Source organism: Mesoplodon mirus (assembly GCF_964341445.2).
Source record: "Mesoplodon mirus genome assembly, chromosome: 12".
NCBI classification, from domain to species: domain Eukaryota; kingdom Metazoa; phylum Chordata; class Mammalia; order Artiodactyla; family Ziphiidae; genus Mesoplodon; species Mesoplodon mirus.
Genome location: NC_138988.1, coordinates 84,720,522 through 84,740,083, shown reverse-complemented (window position 1 = coordinate 84,740,083; position 19,562 = coordinate 84,720,522). Strand labels below are relative to the sequence as shown.

The 19,562-nt window shown below is 42.4% G+C and overlaps 2 protein-coding genes across 2 annotated transcripts in view; both read left to right on the top strand.

Annotated features, from left to right (window-relative positions):
* The window catches only part of LOC309813167 (uncharacterized protein), a 56,024-nt gene that overhangs the window by 20,640 nt on the left and 15,822 nt on the right, over positions 1 to 19,562 (top strand). The window contains exons 7-9 of the mRNA XM_082637747.1: positions 2,411 to 2,598; positions 3,095 to 3,289; positions 10,028 to 10,100. Of these exons, the coding sequence (XP_082493873.1) occupies positions 2,411 to 2,598; positions 3,095 to 3,289; positions 10,028 to 10,100 (456 nt within the window). The remainder of the gene's footprint in view (positions 1 to 2,410; positions 2,599 to 3,094; positions 3,290 to 10,027; positions 10,101 to 19,562) is intronic.
* On the top strand, positions 9,560 to 18,408 carry ZSCAN9 (zinc finger and SCAN domain containing 9). Its single transcript, XM_082637505.1, is given in 6 exon segments — positions 9,560 to 10,095; positions 11,722 to 12,022; positions 12,026 to 12,211; positions 12,394 to 12,541; positions 15,580 to 15,663; positions 17,092 to 18,408. Coding segments are annotated over 5 exon segments (1,263 nt in total). The 5' UTR covers positions 9,560 to 10,095; positions 11,722 to 11,794; the 3' UTR covers positions 17,709 to 18,408.

Here is a 19,562-nt window from a genome sequence, read left to right as displayed (position 1 = left end):
TATTATATATATATATATATACACACACTCACATTCTTTTTATATATATGTTCTTTTCCATTGTGATTTATCACGGGATTTGAATATAGTTCCTTGTGCTATACAGTAGGACCTTGTTGTCATCCATTCTATATATAACAGTTTGCATCTGTTAACCCCAACCTCCCAATCCTTCCCTCCCGAACCACCCCTCCCCTTGGCAACCACAAGTCTGTTCTCTATGTCTGTGAGCCCATTTCTGTTTCATAGATAAGTTCATTTGTGTCATATTTTAGATTCCACATATAAGTGATATCATATGGTATTTGTCTTTCTCTTTCTGACTTACTTCACTTAGTATGATAATCTCTAGTTCCATCCATGTTGCTGCAAATGGCATTATTTCATTCTTTTTTATGGCTGAGCAATATTCATTGTGTATATGTACCACATCTTCTTTATCTATTCATCTGTCGATGGACATTTAGGTTGTTTCCATGTCTTGGCTATTGTGAATAGTGCTGCTTTGAACACAGGGGTGCATGTAACCAAGATATATTGTTAAATGAAAAAGAGCATAGTGCAAGACAATGTGTATAATGCTACTTATAAAAAAAGGTAAATATATCTATATCTGAATATATACAACATTTTGCATGTGTGTGTCTATACTATAATATAAATGTCTAGAAGGAGATAAGCTGTGTTCTAGGGTGTATTCATTTGTAAGATGTTGCCACATTTCCCCCATAGGGATTGTACTGATTTGCACCCCCAACCAAATAAGTAGAAAGCAGACCAGACCACACCTGCTTCTGCAGCCCTATAAGAGGGATTATTTCAACTAGCATTGTCACAGATCATCCAAATGGAAGCACAAGTACCCACAGTGGAAGGAAATAGGAATCCTGATTTCTCATAAGCTTGGTGACTTTGGTTTATTACAGACTTTCTGGATAATCAGTGGCAGTTTATAGACTAGACTGATTAAAGATTCAAGATTTAATGGATTTGGGATATTGGTGAGATTGAGCCGCTGTGTGGTTTTAAGGTAGAACTCATTTAATTGTTTTATTAGAATGAAAATTTTAAATGTCTAAATCAGAGATCTGAAATTGGATCACTGGATTCGAAGCATTAGATCATATGCAACTGATGAGATTACTCTAGTTCAGTCGTTCTCTAAAGTGCAGTTCTCCCAAGCAACAGCATTATCATCACCTGGAAACTTGTTAGAAGTACAAACTCCAGGGCTGGGGCCCAGCAATTTGTGCTTGAACAAGCTCTTAGGATAATCCTGATTTATGCTAAAGTTTGAAAATCTAGTTTTGTTTTGTTTTATTTCAAAACATGGTTAACCTAGTTTCTGTCCATCTTGGTAATATATTTTCTCTCCAGGATGCACATTTCTCCCATCATTCCAACATCAACATGAGTGTCTATCTTGATTTTCCCCTGCTCTGCCAGGATTAATCGTTCTAACCCCTACTCTGCCCACAGAGCTAGGACCCACAGAGCAAGCTAATGTGGTGTAAAGACACCAGCCAAAGACCACCAGAAACAAACCTGACAAAATCAGTGTAATGAATTAATGCAGCGACAGGATACTCCAAGGTAACCGGGAAATACCTCTCAACAAGAGAAGTGAGAGAAACCTCTTTTATTAATAATCGAGTTACTTTAGACGACTCTGAAGAGGCTCTAAGGGGAGCGGGTCTGGGTTGGTGGCTATATCTGAGGCGGGATTAGAAGAAACGCGGATTAGCTAGGGATTGGGTATGGTCATGAAGAGAGGGCTGTTTTAGGTATCCCAGTAATAGGTGGACGTAGCCGACCGGGTCTCTGGCGTCGTAAGAAGGCAGTTATCACTCAAAGTGGGGTGGGGGGCGGGGGCGTAGTGGCATTTTACAGCTGCTGCATGATCTTGGGGAAAACATTGTTTCCTGTTTACTTTGCAGCTGGCATTACCTGTATCTGTCCTCCCAGCCCAATAACAGCAGCTTCACTTTTTTCTTTTTCAGTTGGAGTAGGTTTTCTTCCTTTTCATCTAGACAGGTTCCTGAGCCTCGGCTTCAAGGAACTACTCCCCGGTTGCTTCGACTTTGGTTGTTCAGGAGACTTCGGAGAGGAAGGAGGCCGAGGTTTCCTCCTTTTCACCCCAATCCAAGGGGCGCGGGAGAACGGCCCGCAGAGGGAACTTGCGCTCTCGCATTCTCTGCCTGCTGCTGGGTTTTGAGGCCTTTCCAGGCTAGGGTTGGGGTAGGGGTGGGTGGTGAGGAAGGCAGAACAGAAGGCCGATTCGCGTGAATTATCCCGGCGAATTGCGAGGTCTCCTCCCGCGGACGCCCAGCTGCGAAGAAAGCGCCCCCCGCTGGAGGTCGGTGGTAAGGTTGCCAGGTAAAACAGAACTCCCAGTTAATTTGAATTTCAGATAAAGAACGAACAACTTTTTACATACAAGTGTGGCAAACCTAGTTGGTGGCTGAGCGTCCGTGATCGGCCTTCAGGGCAGGGCGGGCGGCAGGGAGGGTTCCCTTCCTCGACGATTGAGAGGCCAGAGGGCGTCTCCATCTCAGGAAATGTCACTCTCCCGCCCTTTCCACCGGCTCCCGAGGGTTTGTAAACTTCCAAGAGAAAATGCCCATTTCTGACCTCTCCAGGGCTCAGCCCACTTGGGAATCTCAGAAAGAGGCATTAAATGATGGCTTGAGAACTCCTTCGCTTTGAAATATAACTCACTCCTTGAAGCTGAATGACTATATCATTATGTCGGAAAGGAGTGTTACTCAAAAAAAAGGGGAGAGATGAGCTCCTTCAAGTCACTTACCTGAGAGGCAAATGCAAAACTAGACCCAAAGGTCGCATCGAGATATGAACTCCGATCATCAGATTCAAAGTCCATAATGCTAACCGTTACACAGCAGGACAGTTACCTGGCGGTGTTTACGGTGATGTTTAAGTGAAATGAACTAGCGGCCTCGGCTGCGGTGGAACGGGCGGCTCCTGAGCTCCCACTGCCCCGGCGGAATCCCCCGGCCTCCGCCTTGCGCTCTCTCAGTCCGCTTTTTTGCTCCAAGTCCAATTCTTTCGTTTCTTCATTCTCTTGCATCTCCAGTTACCGCGAGTCTTCAAATAACCTGGCTGGAAGAGCGAGCCTGTCGAAATGGTGTGTTATGCGGCGATGCGGTGCCCCCTCCCGCTCCAGTTTCAATCCTGAGGTTCGCTGTTCTCTTTGGGGTGAGTTCCTGAAACGCTCTCGGTCGCCGGGCACAGCCCGTGGTGGCCGGAATGTTCGTAACCGCAAATGCAGGTAAAACTAAAAGATACTACCCGAATCAACGCTATGCAGAATAGTTTTAAGAACCTGGTTGCAATGTGTATATATTTCTAGAAAATATAATATACCGAAACAACTTCAGAAAAAATAGAAAATCCGAGCAGACCAGTTACAATTGAAGACATAAAGTTGTCAACAAACTACCCCCGAAAAAAATATCAGCCATAAGTTTCACAGGTGAATTTTAATAAACTAGTTACAGAACAGATAATTCCAATGCATTTAAAACTGTTCCAGAGTATAGATAAAGAAGAGAATTTTCGGTCTTGGAAGGCGGGGTGGGGGAGGGAGAACAATCCAAATAATGATCTTGAAACCAAAACTGATTACCAAAAAGAAAACCACATATTCTTATTCTTATTTATGCTTAGTCCTAAATAAAATAGGAGCAGAATCCAGCAGCACGTTAGAGTAAATCATTTACTATGGCAAAGTGGAGATGAGCATGAACATTGTTTAAAATTTTCAGAGCTTTAAACACAATTCACCATATTAGCATATCTAAGGAGAAACAGCATATGTGCATTTAATACATGTGGGGATGGCATTTTATTATGTTAACATCCATTTTGATATATTAAAATTTTTAAATAAAAAGAATAGATAGTTCCTTACTTAACGTGATAAACATATCTAACTAACATCAACATCATCCTGCTTTTCAGAGGAAACATTTTATGCCTTCTCTTTGAAGCTAGCTAGCAACATGTTAGAAAAATGTCCATTCTCACTACTATTATTTTATATTATTCTGGAGGAACTAGACAATGCATTTAACAAGAGAAATAAATGAATTTGAAAGAAAGAGTTAAAATTATATGAAGGTATCCAAGGATTTGATAATAAAATTAAATATATTTATAAAAATAAACAAGAGAAATCAACTGCCTTCACACACACACACACACAACATGAAAGACCCCCATTTACAATAGCAACAAAAGAGATAAAACGTTGAGAAATAAACTTTCTTCAGTTTTGTTTATTCATTTGTTTTTTTAAGATTCCACATATAAGTGATAATATTATAAATATAAATATAATATAATATTCCATTGTGTATATATACCACATCTTCTTTATCCATTCATCTGTTGATTGACACTTAGATTGCTTTCACATCGTGGCTATTATAAATAATGCTGCTATGAACATTGGTGTGCATGTATATTTTTGAATTAGTGTTTTCATTTTCTTTGGACACATACTCAGGAATGGAATTCCTAGATCATATGGTAGTTCTATTTTTATTTTTTTGAGGAACCTCCATACTGTTTTTCATAGTGGCTGAACCAATGCACATTCCCACCAACAATGTATGAGAGTTCCCCTTTCTCCACATCCTCTCCAACATTTGTTATTTACAGACTTTTTGATAATAGCCATTCTGACAGGTGTGAGGTGATATTTCATTGTGGTTTTGATTTGCATTTCTCTGATGATTAGAGATGTTGAGAATATTTTCATGTGCCTGTTGGCTATCTGTATGTCTTCTTTGGAAAAATGTCTATTCTGGTCTTCTGCTCATTTTTTAATCAGGTTGTTTGTTTGTTTTTTGATATTGAGTTGTATGAGCTGTTTATATATTTTGGGTATTAACCCATTATCAGTCATATCACTTTCAAATGCTTTCTCTCATTCAGTAGGTTGTCTTTTCATTTTGTTGAGAAATAAATTTAAGAGCAAATTACAAGATCAATAGTAAGAAAACTTTAAATGTTGTTGACTGAATCAAGATATGGAGAGGAAGGCATATCAATTTTCTCTACATGTTACTCTAGGTGTTTAATATAATGCCAATAAAAATTAACATAGAATTTTGTTTTCAGACTGGATAAACAGCTTCTAAAGTTTATGTGAAAAGTAAACAAGCATTAGTAGTCAGGAAAATTCAGAAAAGAATAACAAAGAAGACACAGGCCTTTGGGGTTTTAAAACATATTACAAGCTATAATGAATAAAACATTGTAGTATGAACAGGATAGAAAAATCCAAGAGTAGGCACAAATATTTAAGAATTTGATAAAAATGGCATTTCAAGTCAGTGGAGAAAAGATAGGTCATTCAGTAAATGGTACTGGGATATCTGGGTAGACATCTAAAAAAAATTAAGTGTAATCCACACCTCACATTTTACAACTGAATAGTTTCTAGGTGGTTCAAAAATTTAAAAAGGAAAAAAATAAAACCATAAAATTCCTAGAAGAAACCACATGAGAATTTTCCTTTATAGTCTTGGCACAAGGGAGGCCTTTCTTGAAATCACAGGAAACATAAAGGATTAGTAAATTTACTTTAAAATTTAAAATTTCTGTGTAACTAAAATGAACATGAACTAGAGTGGAAAAATTCCAAATTACCACTACGGGCTAATTTCCCTAATATAAGATGATCATGCAAATCAGTATAAAGACCGTCACAAAAGGAAAAAGGGAAAGGGTATGAACACAAACTTCACAGAAAGAAAATGTACATGAATATTAATTTATTCAATTTTGTTCATATTTAAAGAAATGCTAATTAATACTACAATAATATACCATTTTTTCTTATTTTGGCAAAGATCAAAAAGTTTGATGAAAATTGGGGGTGGTATCACTTTCAGATATTATTAGAGAGCTGCAAATTTTCATAACTATTAATACTTTTGAGGGCAATTTAGTAGTCTATATACATAAGTGCATATATTCTTTGACTCAGAAATTCTACATCTAGGAATTTACCCTAGAGATATATCATACATGGGTAAGCTGATGTATGTATGAAACTATTTAATTTAGTATGGTTTATAAATAGAAAATAATTGGAAATAATCTAACTGCTCATCCATAGAGGACTGCCTAAAAAAAATCTACATGATGAAATATTATACAACTGTCAAAAAATAAAGAGGTAAATCTATGTCTATGGCTATGGGAAAAACTCCAAGATATATTGTTAAATTAAACAAGCAAAATGGGGAGCTGTATGCATAATATTCTACTATTTGTATAAAATAATGGAGATAAATTATAAATAAATATTTGCTTCTATATGTATAAAATATCTCTGAAGACCTACAGAAGAAATCAAAGGTTTTGGCTATTTCTAGGGGATGAAATTAGGTGACGGGGGGTAGGAGTAGGATGGAAATGTTTACTAAATAGTTCTTAAATTTGAAAATGTTTAAATAGACGGGGGGGGGGAGGAGAGGGAGAGAGGGAGACTAGTACATATCCAGGATCCCTTATCCACAGTTCCAAAATCTGTAAAATTCTGAAAACTTTTTTCCGCCATGAATTTGGCACTAAAACTCATCTGAGGCAAATCTCGAAGTGAACTGAACTCGGATTTTTTTTTTATAGTCTTAAAAAATCTGAATTCTGAAACACAGTTACTCCCAAAGGTTTATGTGTAACGAACATCATATACTCACCTACATTTATAAGTATTCATTTTGCCATATTTGCGCTCTCTCTCACATACTCTCTGGCTGAAGTATTTGATAGCAAATTATAGACATCATGATAATACCACCCTTGAACACTTCAGTTCTCATCTCTAAAAAATAAGAACATTTTCCAGGACTTCCCTGGTAGTCCAAAGGTTAAGACTCTGTGCTCTCAAAGCAGGGGGCACAGGTTGAATCCCTGGTTGGGGAAATAAGGCCCCGCATGCCACACAGTGCAGCCAAAAAAAATAAAAAATCTTAAAAAATAAGGACATTTTCCTACAGAACTGCAATACTATTGTCAAGCTCAACAGAAGAGAAAAGTCAAATGGAGATGTTTCAATGTATTCCCTTTTGTACTTTTTGTATTTTGAATCTGTGGCTCTATAACTTATTCAATAGATAATACAATTTTAAATTAGAAACAAATTGGATGAGACCTTTAATACATAAAATTGACCAGAAAGCTATGGGATCTGTCAAGGCATCATTAAAGGACAGGAAAGGATTCACAAGTACCCAATTAGTAATAGAGATTGAGGGGAAAATCATTTCATTTTAATGTCCAACTAATTTGGGGCTGGTGTGCGTAGAGCTTTCATCAAGTCAGTACTGGCAAAAGCATGGTAGGCACAGAAAGCCAACCCAAATCCAACACAAGTGTCTATTGCTTTGAAGTAAGATTTTGTTCTCTCTGTCATAGAGAGTCCAATGTAATCAACTTGCCATTAGGTGACTGGCTGTTCCCACTGGGATATTACACCATATCTAGGGTTTTGGATTTGTTGTGGCTCAACAGTGGTGGTGTCTTGATTAGCTTTAGTGAAAGAAAGGCTTTTTTTTTTTTTGAGACTATGAACATCCTTTATCATGGTAGTCATGGTCACCATGTTCAAAAGTTCCTTGATCAAACACTGAGCTGAAAAAACAGTTGCTGACATCCATAGAGCAGATCAGCGTACCCATTTGCTTACTGAATCCTCTTACATGGTGGGTTAGTGAAGATTTGTATGGGATACAAATATTTTTACACTTGAATCTAACCACATACCAGCTAGTTCCCTCAATCTCTGTGTTACCAATCCTCCAAAACATTTCCTCCGCCTTCTCCTCGTCCTTCTTCTTTTTTTGAGCTTACGACATAACACACAGTAAAGTCAGTATCCCAATATGCCTGTTTCCAGATTCAGGTGACCCTCAATCTTTTTAGTAAGGCATGTAGTCAGCATTTCTTGTTGTCTCTGAGCTAATGGCATTTTAAATATTTTGAGTAGAAAGTCCCAATTCTAAGTTAAAAATAATCCCTTCTGTACCAAGACACTCATCAAGGTACTGCTATAGGGGAATCTTCCTCCAAACAGACAAGTGGGAGCCAGTCTTTCTCTGGACCACAAGGAAGTCCAATGTGCTGTCCACTTGACCCTAGAGTCTAACCGGCCTGAGTCCTATAGTTGACCTACTTAACAAGCACACATAAACCAGTTAAAGAGCCTAATTAACTGTTAGTGAGATATGTGAGAGCATGAAAACCGTGTTTACTTGTCACAGATAGCCATCAAAAATGGAAGAGAATAACACATTTAAATCCCAAGAGAAGTTGAGCATTTACTCCCATTTTATAGTTTTTAGGAAAGTTGTACTGAGGGCTTTGCAAGTGAGGTATGCTGGAGAAAGTGATCAGGATTGGGGGCAAGTTTTCTTCATGCTGGTGCTCTTAAGACATAGTTATTGGATATTTGGAAGAAGCTGAAGTAAAGATGAAGCTTGAGTTTATTTAATGACCTCAGATGGCTAGGTTGCATAAAACAACTAAAGAAATTTACACAGCTACAGTTTTGGAGTTAAAATGCATCATGGGGGCTTCCCTGGTGGCGCAGTGGTTGAGAGTCCGCCTGCCGATGCAGGAGACACGGGTTCGTGCCCCGCTCCGGGAAAATCCCGCATGCCGCGGAGCGGCTGGGCCCGTGAGCCATGGCCGCTGAGCCTGCGCGTCCGGAGCCTGTGCTCCGCAACGGGAGAGGCCGCAGCTGTGAGAGGCCCGCGTACCGTAAAAAAAAAAAAGCATCATGGAACCTCCATTAACATGCAAGATGCTTTTTTATTACTGTGATAAAATAAATAAACAATGAGGTTCCATTAAAACAAAGCAAAACATAGTTTAATCTATGAATTACCACCATTCTGTTTGGCATAATAAAATTAATGAATGACAAACAGTACTTATAATTATGCTCTTTGGTACTAATAAAGGTAATTTAATAGGTTTTGGACAGATTTTATATTACTACTAAGAATCCAGACAACTTTGTAGCAAACAAACAAACATATAAAACCAAAACCAAAGCAAACAAACAAACAAAAAAAAAAGAAGGAAGGAGGGAAGAAAAGTAGGAAAGAAAGAAGACCTCTATCAGTATGTAGGGGCCTGGTCAAATAAATTGCCAGGCATGTACTTGATGTACTATTATTATGCAGCCACTAAATGAGTTAGACCTACCTGACTGATAAAGATGTCTGGGATACATGACGTGAAAACGTTAACATAAGTGATGGGGGGAAAGCTAAATGTAAAATAGGTCAATGCCTGTCTATCCATCTATCTATCTAACGTGTGTGAGAGACAGAGACAGAGATGAGAATTATACATGCAAATTCCAAGCCAACGGTGACAGCGGTTATCTCAGGGAAGTGAGGCTTAGGAGGGACAGGGTGGGATTTCACCTTTTACTTTATCAATTTTGGCATTGTCTGAGCCTTTTAAAAAGTCATAGGTAATGTATTAATTTTTTAATGTGTTAAAAATAAGCATTTTCAATAATTAATGGTTTGTGCTTCATCTGTGTTTTCAGTTTAAAACCTATCTGGGGGGCTTCCCTGGTGGCGCAGTGGTTGAGAGTCCGCATGCCGATGCAGGGGACACGGGTTCGTGCCCCGGTCCGGGAAGATCCCACATGCCACGGAGTGGCTGGGCCCGTGAGCCATGGCCGCTGAGCTTGCGCGTCCGGAGCCTGTGCTCCGCAACGGGAGAGGCCACAACAGTGAGAGGCCCGCGTACCGCAAAAAAATAATAAATAAATAAATAAAATCTATCTGGGGCCCGCACACGTAACGAATTCTGATTATGTGATTCACCGTTGAAATCGAACCGAACGCCGAGGAAATCGGCGGCTGGTTCCAGGTGAGGCACGCGCAGGAGGTAGGAAACGAGACACTGAATCCTAGACCGGCCGGAAGTGCCCGTGCGCGGTGGGCCCCGCGGTGGGCTGGCGTCTTCCCCGCAGGGCCGTTGTTCCCGGCGCGCTCCTCCCAGCGTCGGGGCGGGAGCCCCCAACCTCCTCACCTTTTCCAGGTCCGGTGAGTCGGCCCGGGAACCGGGGTTGGGTGGGTGTGCCTGAGAAAGGGGTGTGGAAATAAGCCTCGGCACCGGGGAGGGCGGAGTGGGGGGAGGGGGCGGTGGTCGTGCCCCGCGTTCCTGGAGCCGTTCCGTCACCTGGGCTGGGGGGACGTTACGCGGGAGAGGTCTCGGGGAGGGTCACCGCGGTGAATAACGGCAGCAGGATTAGGACTCAGGTCAGGAAACGCCTGGAATCTGGGGAAATATCCTCGGGGACAAGGAAGTTAAAGACAATTTTGTAAAGACTTTTTGCAGCCTTCCTCGTGGAGAGCCAGTGTGTATACACTCTCTTTGGTTCTAAAAGCAGATGAAGGGGCGTTGAATGGACTGCTTGTCAAGTGCAGAATGTGACATTTTCCGATTCCCTTTCCCTTAGTTCATTGATTCTCAAACCTTGGAGTGCGTACAAATCCCTGGGGAGCCTAGAAATTAAAGGTACACAATCAGGGCTCCCTGCTCTTCCCCTCCCACCCCTAGGCCCCTGATTCCGATTTCCTAGCTAGTTATCTGCCACAGGGCCTGTCAAGCTGGAATTCAGCTGGTCTGCACTCCTGACTTTTTGGAGACACTCAGTCCTCTTGGGTCTCAGGCACTGGCTGGATATGAGCACACTTTTCTCTTGGGCTTCTGTGGATTCTTAGGACTGTCTGCATAATTTGACCTTAAGAAACTTACTTAACTTCCCCTGGCCCCCATTTCTTATCTAGGGAAATAGTGATTGTAATCAAACCTCAGAGGGTAATTGTGAGGATTAAATATGGTCTTGTATCTGAAAGCATGTTGTAGACTGTTGTGCAGTGTTGGCTGCTACTCTTAGGAAGCAGCAGAGCAGTGTGAAAAGCTCACAGGACTTGCAGTCGACCTAAGCTTTCCTTTCTGTAAATTTAGTAAAAATGAAACCAGCCTTAATGGTTGTTTTGAAGATTAATTTTAAAAACTCAAGTGAAGATTTCAATAAAAGTTAGTTCATTTAGTCAAAGACAAGGACAACAGGGACTTCCCTGGTGGTCCAGTGGGTAAGACTCCGCGCTCGCAATGCAAGGGGCCAGGGTTCTATCCCTGGTTAGGGAACTAGATCCCGCCACCCCTAACTAAATGATCCCCTGTGCCGCAAATAAGACCCAGCACAGCCAAATAAATAAATTAAAAAAATTATTTTTAAAGGCAAGAACAATATTTCCATTTATTCTTTCTCTAATTTGATTTTTATACAGTGAGTCTGAACTTTTTAACCATTCTGAGTGATCTGTATGGCCCTTAATTCCTCCGTGAACTCTGTATGGTATTATTGCTATTTCTTTTTCACATTAAAAAACTGAGATTGAAACAAGATAAGAAATTGGCACAAGGTCAAACAATTAGTAAAAGTTAGAACTGGAATAAAACCTAGGTCTGGGTAACTTGAAAGCCTATGCTTTTTGTACATTATGACCTTATATTTTCCTCTATTCTCATCTTTGGTCACCAAGTCACTTTACTTTCAGTGAAGAGCTTTAGGTGTATGACAGTTGCTTATATTATCAGTTTTTTATCATTAACTATTGCCATTTTTCTACCTAAACAATGATTTTTACTGCTTAGGAGGGAACTTCCAAAGGTGTTTCTAAAACATAGCTCCAGCTAGAGGGTGCCTTTTAAGCTGTTCAAGGTCAAAATGAATACAGACTCCAAGGAGGTTATATCCCTGGATGTTCAAGCTCGTGATGTTTGGGAAGAACTGACAGTGAAAGCAGAGGCAGAAAGTCACCTCCAAATGCAGGAATCCGGACTGAAACGCAGTAATCCACTGGCAAGGGAGATCTTCCGAAGGCGCTTTCAACAGCTCTGCTACCAAGAGACCCCTGGACCAAGGGAGGCTCTCACCCGACTCCGTGATCTTTGCTAGCAGTGGTTGAGGCCGCACGTGAGCACGAAGGAGCAGATTCTGGACCTGCTGGTGCTGGAGCAGTTACTGTGTATCCTGCCCAAGGAGGTGCAGGGCTGGGTGCAGGAGCACTGTCCAGAGAATGGGGAAGAGGCAGTGATTTTGCTGGAGGATCTGGAGAGAGAGCTCAATGAACCACAACATGAGGTAGGAAGGGAGATTCGCCAGGGAAAGAGTATATGTAGGTTACCAAGGACCTTTGTGTCCTCTGCTTTGTATCCTCTTGACTTTGCTGATTAAATAAGACTCAGCTTTCTGCTTCTCTCTGGGAAATGTTTCTTTAGACAGCTAATTTCTTCAGAAGTCAAATCTTGTCTCTTTATTTCTAGATGCTAGCCTACAGACACCGACGAGAAGTCTTCTCTAAAGAGACAGTGTCTCTAGGAGAGCAGATGTCACTGGGCCTTCAGTCCCAGCCTAAGGAGCCCCAGCTCACATGTGACCCCGCTCAGGAGCCCCACCGTATCGGAAAGACAGGTGAGGGACAGGATTTATCTGGTGTTGAACATATCCCACCTGGTCAAGTACAAACCAACAAAAAACCGGAGCTGGGAAACCAGGGGGTCAGAAGACGCTTTACCAGCAATGTTCAGTGCTTCCAAGTGCCTAGTGTGCTTGTCTTTGTCCCGATCCCCTGCATGCAGTCTTCCCCTGGGTACCATCCTGGAAGCTCTCTTGTCTCCTGGCACGTGGTACATTAGGAAGACTTTTAGGAATCACTGTGGAGCACAACTTTAGAGAATGGGCTTCAAGGTTTGACAGACAGGTTCATATCATGGCTTTGCCTCTTGGAAGCTGCTTGTACCTGGGCAGGTTACTTAACCGGTTGATCAAGGTTTCTTCCTCTGAAAAATGGGGTTAAGAATAGTATTGTTGGGCTTCCCTGGTGGCGCAGTGGTTGAGAGTCTGCCTGCCGATGCAGGGGACGTGGGTTCGTGCCCCGGTCCGGGAAGATCCCACATACCACGGAGCAGCTGGGCCCGTGAGCCATGGCTGCTGAGCCTGCGCCTCCGGAGCCTGTGCTCCGCAACGGGAGAGACCACGGCAGTGAGAGGCCCGCATATCGCAAAAAAGACCCCCAAAAAAACCGAGAAGGTGTGAGCACCAGCCGCAGGCCCTGCCCCTTTCAGGTCCAGGAACCAGGGAGTGACTCCTTACCTTCCCTCAGAGTGGGGACACACTGTTGCACCTGCTTCTAGGCTGAGGTGCCAATAAAAAAAAAAAAAAGAATAGTATTGTCTTAGTCTGCTCAGGCTGCTGTAACAGAATATCACAGACTGGTTGGCTTAAACAACAGAAGTTTTTTTTCTTATAGTTCTGGAGGCTAGAAATTGAAGGTCAGAGTGCCATCAGAGTTGGTTTCTGGTGAGACCTGTCTTCCTGGATTGTAGAGAGCGGCCTTCTTGCTGTGTCCTCACATGGGCATTCCTCTATGCATGTGCCTGTGGAGAGAGGGAAAGAGAGACAGAGAGAGAGTCAGAGAGCGCTCTGGTAGTTCTTCCTCTTCTTCTAAGGACATCAGTCCTATTGGATTATGGCCCCACCTTTAATTACCTTAATTATCTCCCTAAAGACCTTATCTCCAAAAACAGGGCTTCAGGGCTTCCCTGGTGGTGCAGTGGTTAAGAATCTGCCTGCCAATGCAGGAGACAAGGGTTTGAGCCCTGGTCTGGGAAAATCCCACATGCTGCGGAGCAACTAAGCCCATGTGCCACAACTACTGAGCCTGCACTCTAGAGCCCGCGAGCCACAACTACTGAGCCCGCGCGCCTAGAGCCCGTGCTCCGCAACAAGAGAAGCCACCGCAGTGAGAAGCCCACGCACCGCAACGAAGAGTAGCCCCCGCTTGCCACAAGTAGAGAAACCCGGGTGCAGCATGGAACACCCAATGCAGCCAAAATAAAATAAATAAACAAAAACAGGGCTTCAACATATGAATTTGCAGTGGGGATGACACAGTTCAGTCTATAACAAAAATGTACCTCAGAAGGTTGTTGTGAGCACTGAATACAAACAATTTGTGAAAAACACTTGGCATGCATTATGCTTAATATATAGTAACTGGTCTTATCAGAAATTACCAGTGCCACCCTTGTCAATTTGGGTTTACATTTGCAGTCAGAAGATATGAGATATGCTTAGTAGGTGGCAGACTGGATGAGAAAATCCAATGGAATAGACTTTGCCATTTCCTTGTATGCAGTCTCCTTAGTGGTATCAGTACTGGGCACCAGTGGGTATAGTAGTGGGCACTTGGGGTATAGTAGTGGGCACTTCCCATTCTAGCTCTCCCTGCAGCATTTGGCTCCAAATTCTGTCTAACTTCCCACACATAACATCACAGCCTCTTTCTGACTTTTTCTTACGCTTCTGGTAACCCATCTACAGCAGAGGTTTCCTGTTTTCATTTTCACTTTACCTCCATATGTATCAAAGTCACAGCTTTTCTTGCCGCTGTGCCTCCTACTTCTATTTATTTCATTTATCCTACCAATCATACAGTTATCATGGATTTTGGAACACATCTCTTGATTTAAATTAAAATTAGATTTGATGAGTAAATTCTGTGCACACTGCAGACCTTCCTCTGACTCCCATGACTTCATCTTATTAAAATTCTTTCTGGTTTCATTTTCCCCCTTTATGAGCATCTTTCCAGTCAGTTCCTTTGCTACTTTCTTCCTCCTCTCCCCATAGACTTGGATTTTTCATTTTCCATCTATTTTCTCCTTCTACTTTCCAAACTGCACCTAGAACCCTGCTGAGAACCCTTCTTCCAGGGTACATCTGAGTAAGTCTATTCCCCCATCCATCCATCTAGTCATTCATTCATTCAACAAATATTTATTAAGCATCTACAGTGGCTACAGGAGAGTATCCAGAGGGCATCTACAGATCAGAGAATTCTCCCTATAGGACTATCAATGCAGGTGTGTGTTATACATTTAGGACAAGTTTATTTTGTAAAGTAACATAGTGTTTGGGATTAAAAGGACCAAATAGAAGTTCTAGCTGTTTGGTTTTTTAACCAAGCAACATTTAAAGTTACTTTATATCACCAAGTTTGAATTTCATTTAGAATTCATAGTGATAGTAAAAAAATTCCAAATAATGCATAAGTTTACATAGTAAAAAGTAAAAGTTCCTCTAAGTCCAACTCCCCAGGAGTAACCACTCTTGTCAAATTGCTGTATATTTTCCAGACATTTTTCTAAATATAGAGTCTGTCTAGCTATATGTCTGTCATCCTTTTTATTTTTTTCCTAGTTCTTTTTTTTTTTTTTCCTAGTTCTTTAAAGAAGTGGGATAATAGCATCAGGGGGGTTTGTGGTGAATTAGTTTGATAATGTATGTGAAAGTGCTTTGTAAGTCATGGAAGGCTGTATAAATGATTATTATTAAAAGGTGAGAAATGTCTTCATTTTTATATTCTACCCAGTTCCTTTGTGCATTTCAGATATAAATGTGAAGTTTGGGCAGCAGTACTGATCTCACTTGTGACCCATTCTCTGCAGGCACATTTCTGTTTTGCAAACCTGTTGTCATCTCCCAGCTAAAAGGAGAAGAACCATGGTCTCACCCCAGAGGAGTCCTAAGAGGTACCTATCCAGATGTGTGAGGGACAGTACAGTTAGATGTGGGAGAAAAAGCCAGATGTTGGTCAAAGGAGGGGGTTGGGGACAATTTTCCTTGGGCTTTTCTGGGTTGCAAGGTGGGAATCACACCTGGGGAACCCTAAGAATTCCACAGCAGCTGCTCTCTAACATTTAGACAGTTTGGGTCTGTTTGTCACCATTCTCACCTTCAACTCCTCCAAGCAGAGAGGGTCTAATTGGGTTGGTTGGACACTGTCCAACATGAACCAGTCCTACAGTCAGCCTTTGCCTCAGTGCTGGTCCCTGGGCCAGTCAATTGAGGCCATAGTAATAGCACTGATTTCAGTCCTTTCTCTTTTATTCATTCAGCAAATATTTATTGATCAGCCACTATGTGCCAAGCTTGCTTCTCAGGGAATAAACCAGAAAGATACTGTTTCCATGGGGATGAGATTGTAGCAAGGGGGAGACAATAAGCGTATAAATAAGGAGATGATATGTTAGGAGGTGGTGTTACGGAATGAAGCACAAATAGAATTGCCCAAGGGGGATTATGACTGCTATGGATGGGGCACACAGATTGTAGGGGTTTTTTGTTTGTTTGTTTGTTTTTTGAGGTACGCAGGCCTCTCACTGCTGTGGCCTCTCCCGTTGCGGAGCACAGGCTCAGGATGCACAGGCTCAGCGGCCATGGCTCACGGGCCCAGCCGCTCCACGGCATGTGGGATCTTCCCGGACTGGGGCACGAACCCGTGTCCCCTGCATTGGCAGGCAGACCCTCAACCACTGCGCCACCAGGGAAGCCCAGATTGTAGTTTTAAATAGAAGAGTTAAGGTGAGAATTGAGCAAAAACTTGAAGGAAGTGAGAGAGCGAGGCTTGCTGTTATCTGAGGTCCGAGCTTTCCAGAAAGAGAGAGGCGCTAGAGCAAAGGCTTTGTGCTGGGGATGTACCCGGGATGGTTATGGATTAGAAACATAAAGTACTGCCTGAAGCACCTAGAATAGGAGAAGCTCAGCACTTGTTCCATAAATGACTGAATGAATGAATGTATACATGAGGTCAGTTTCCTTGGAAAGGGTCACTTGGAGGCTCCCTGCCTCACAGAGGGGAGGGAGTTCTCAGGGAAGACTCCAAAGAAGCCACTCTGATCCTGACCCTTCTCTTCCCATGAAGAAGTATAAAAAAAATTCTCTCCAGGCCCCATCCATGTTGGGGTGGACCAAGCTGCATTTCACCAAAGAGGGCAAACCTCCCTCATTACCTAGAGGAAGGTGTTAACACACTGGCCCTTCTGCTTCTAACCTCCTCCCTACTCTATGATGTAGAGTGACATCAGGATAGAAGCACCTTGCATTTCTGTGCACATAGTGACCCTCCTGTCACTAGGCTCAGGGAACAAGTGACATTTACCTGGTCTTTTTTGTTTCAGATGGAATGACCAAGACTGAGGACAGAGAGTTGGTGCTAAGGAAAGACTGTCCTAAGAGAGTGGAACCACATGGGAAAATGTCTTACGGACAGACCTGGGAGATATCACAGCAGGATCCACGACACAGAGAAGTTGGTGACCACAAGGGTGGGGTAGAGAGGCACTGGGGAAACCCCTTAGGAGCCGGACCATACAGATGTGAAGAATGTGGGAAGAGCTTTGCTCAGAGCTCAGGTCTTGTTCGACATCAAAGAGTTCATACTGGAGAAAGACCCTACGAATGTAATGAGTGTGGGAAAACCTTCAGTCGGAGTTCGGGTCTTTTTAATCACCGAGGAATCCACAATATTCAGAAGCGGTACCACTGCAAGGAGTGTGGGAAGGCCTTCAGTCAGAGTGCCGGTCTCATCCGGCATCAGAGAGCCCACAAGGGGGAAAAGCCCTATCAGTGCAGCCAGTGCAACGAGAGCTGCGGTCGGCGTTCATTTCTCATCGGGCATCAGAGAAGCCACACAGGGGAACGACCTCACCACTGCAGCAAATGTGGGAAGAGCTTTAATCGCCACTGCAACCTCACCCGCCATCAGAAGATCCACGTGGTGGCAGAGCTGGTCTAATCCAAGCTGTGTGCAAGTTTTCCAAATCACTGGCCAAGTCGTACTGGGTAGGTCGAGACTAGAAAACGCCTTTCTTCCTGTCTCCACTAAGTGTATTTTGGTCTGGGGACATTCAGAGAGGCAGGTTTGGGTTTTCGAAGCTGCTACTTTCCTTTTGGTTCCTTCGCGCCTTCCTGTTTCTTACTACCCCCATCTCTCTTATTTATTCTCTTTGAGATGGCTGCTAAACTTTTCTAATGTAATAAATGGTACTGCTGTAGCCAACATGCCAGGAAGATATGTATCTGTGTTTAATCCCTAAGGATCCCGTAGAGCTTTGCTGATGTTTTACAGTAAATGGGTCTTTGGTGTTCCCCGTGACTAGTACCTGCATAGTAAACACCTTTTGTGCCTACTGCTTCCCTCTGCCTACCTGCGTGATGCTCCCCTGGGATAGTGACCAGCACTGGCTGGGGCGTCGCTGTTTTTCAGAGTGCTTCCACCTACTTAACCACAGCTGGTCCTCACAACAACCACACAGGGAAATGAGTATTATCATTATCCTGTTTTACAGATGAGGAATTGAAGATTCACAAAACCCAAGCCTCAGCACCAAGGCTTAAACCCTGGACTTTTATTTTTAGTAACTTTAAATTATGGAATAATTTTAGACTTATAACAAAGTTGCAAAGATAGATGGAGTGCTTATATACCATTCACCCAGCTTCCTCTAATGTTAACGTCTCACATCGGGTCTGGGTCTTCTTAGTTAAACCCTTGGCTTTTGACTCCAAATTCCAATCTGTTTACAGTGTCATGCTTCATACTGGTATTCTCAGATTCCCTCATTTAAGCTTAGTCACCTGAAATTCCCTTAGTGCTTTCCCATCACATCTTCAGCGTTACAAAAAGTCATCGGTATTCTGAGTACAAGACATCAGAGCTTTGGGTCATCATCCATAAGATGCTTTAAAAACTACCATATTAAATCTCCTGAGTTTTTCCCTTCTGTTGCTTTGCTTCGGTCTGGAACTGTCTGCTGATGTTCTGATCTAATCTCACGTCCATTGTTTTTTTCACACTTAGGATCCTGGTGAATGCTCCCATTCAGTGTTCTACATACCTTCCCGTATAACTCTGTATTTTCTCTAGAACTGCTATCCCTTTATCAGTCCTGACCTTTCCATCTGAAACAATAATCCAGTGAAAAGAAGGGACCTGTTGTAAGGGAGAAAATCTTCCAAATGAAATGCAAGAGTAGGAAGTTTGTGTATACCTGAAAAGTATATGAAAAGGGAATAATATGAGAAGGGCATGAGAAAGATGAAATCTGTGGTGCCAGGGGCCAGAAACACAGAGAACATGTACATGGGATGAAGAAAGGAAGGAAAAGTTCAGACAGTGGACATCAGTCAGTAAAAGGACTGAAGATGGGCATAGGAACTTATCCAGAATGGTACAGAATGGTTATGGATGTGTCAAGATTTGACTGTGTGGGGCAAATATGCAACAAACTGTCAACATGGTAACTAGGGTGGATGGGGGATTATACGGCCCTTTCACATTCTGTGTTACATATCTTTGAACTGTGAATGTGATGATACTACAGAGGTGGTATGGACCCCCCTTCCCAGTTACTAGGGATGATGCCATGCACACACACAAGAATGTATGAAAAATTTACTACTCTCATCATGGAACTCTCTGGGGATAGCAGGGCAGCACCCAAGCTGGTCCAGAACTGGCTTGAGTAGCATAAGGAGAGTGAGAGCTAGTGGCCCTGGTTTTTATTGTGGTTTTTATTGTGGTTAGGGGATGGGTCCAGGAAATAGTTCTCATTGTACAAATAGATAAGGGCTTGCATAGCTTGAACTT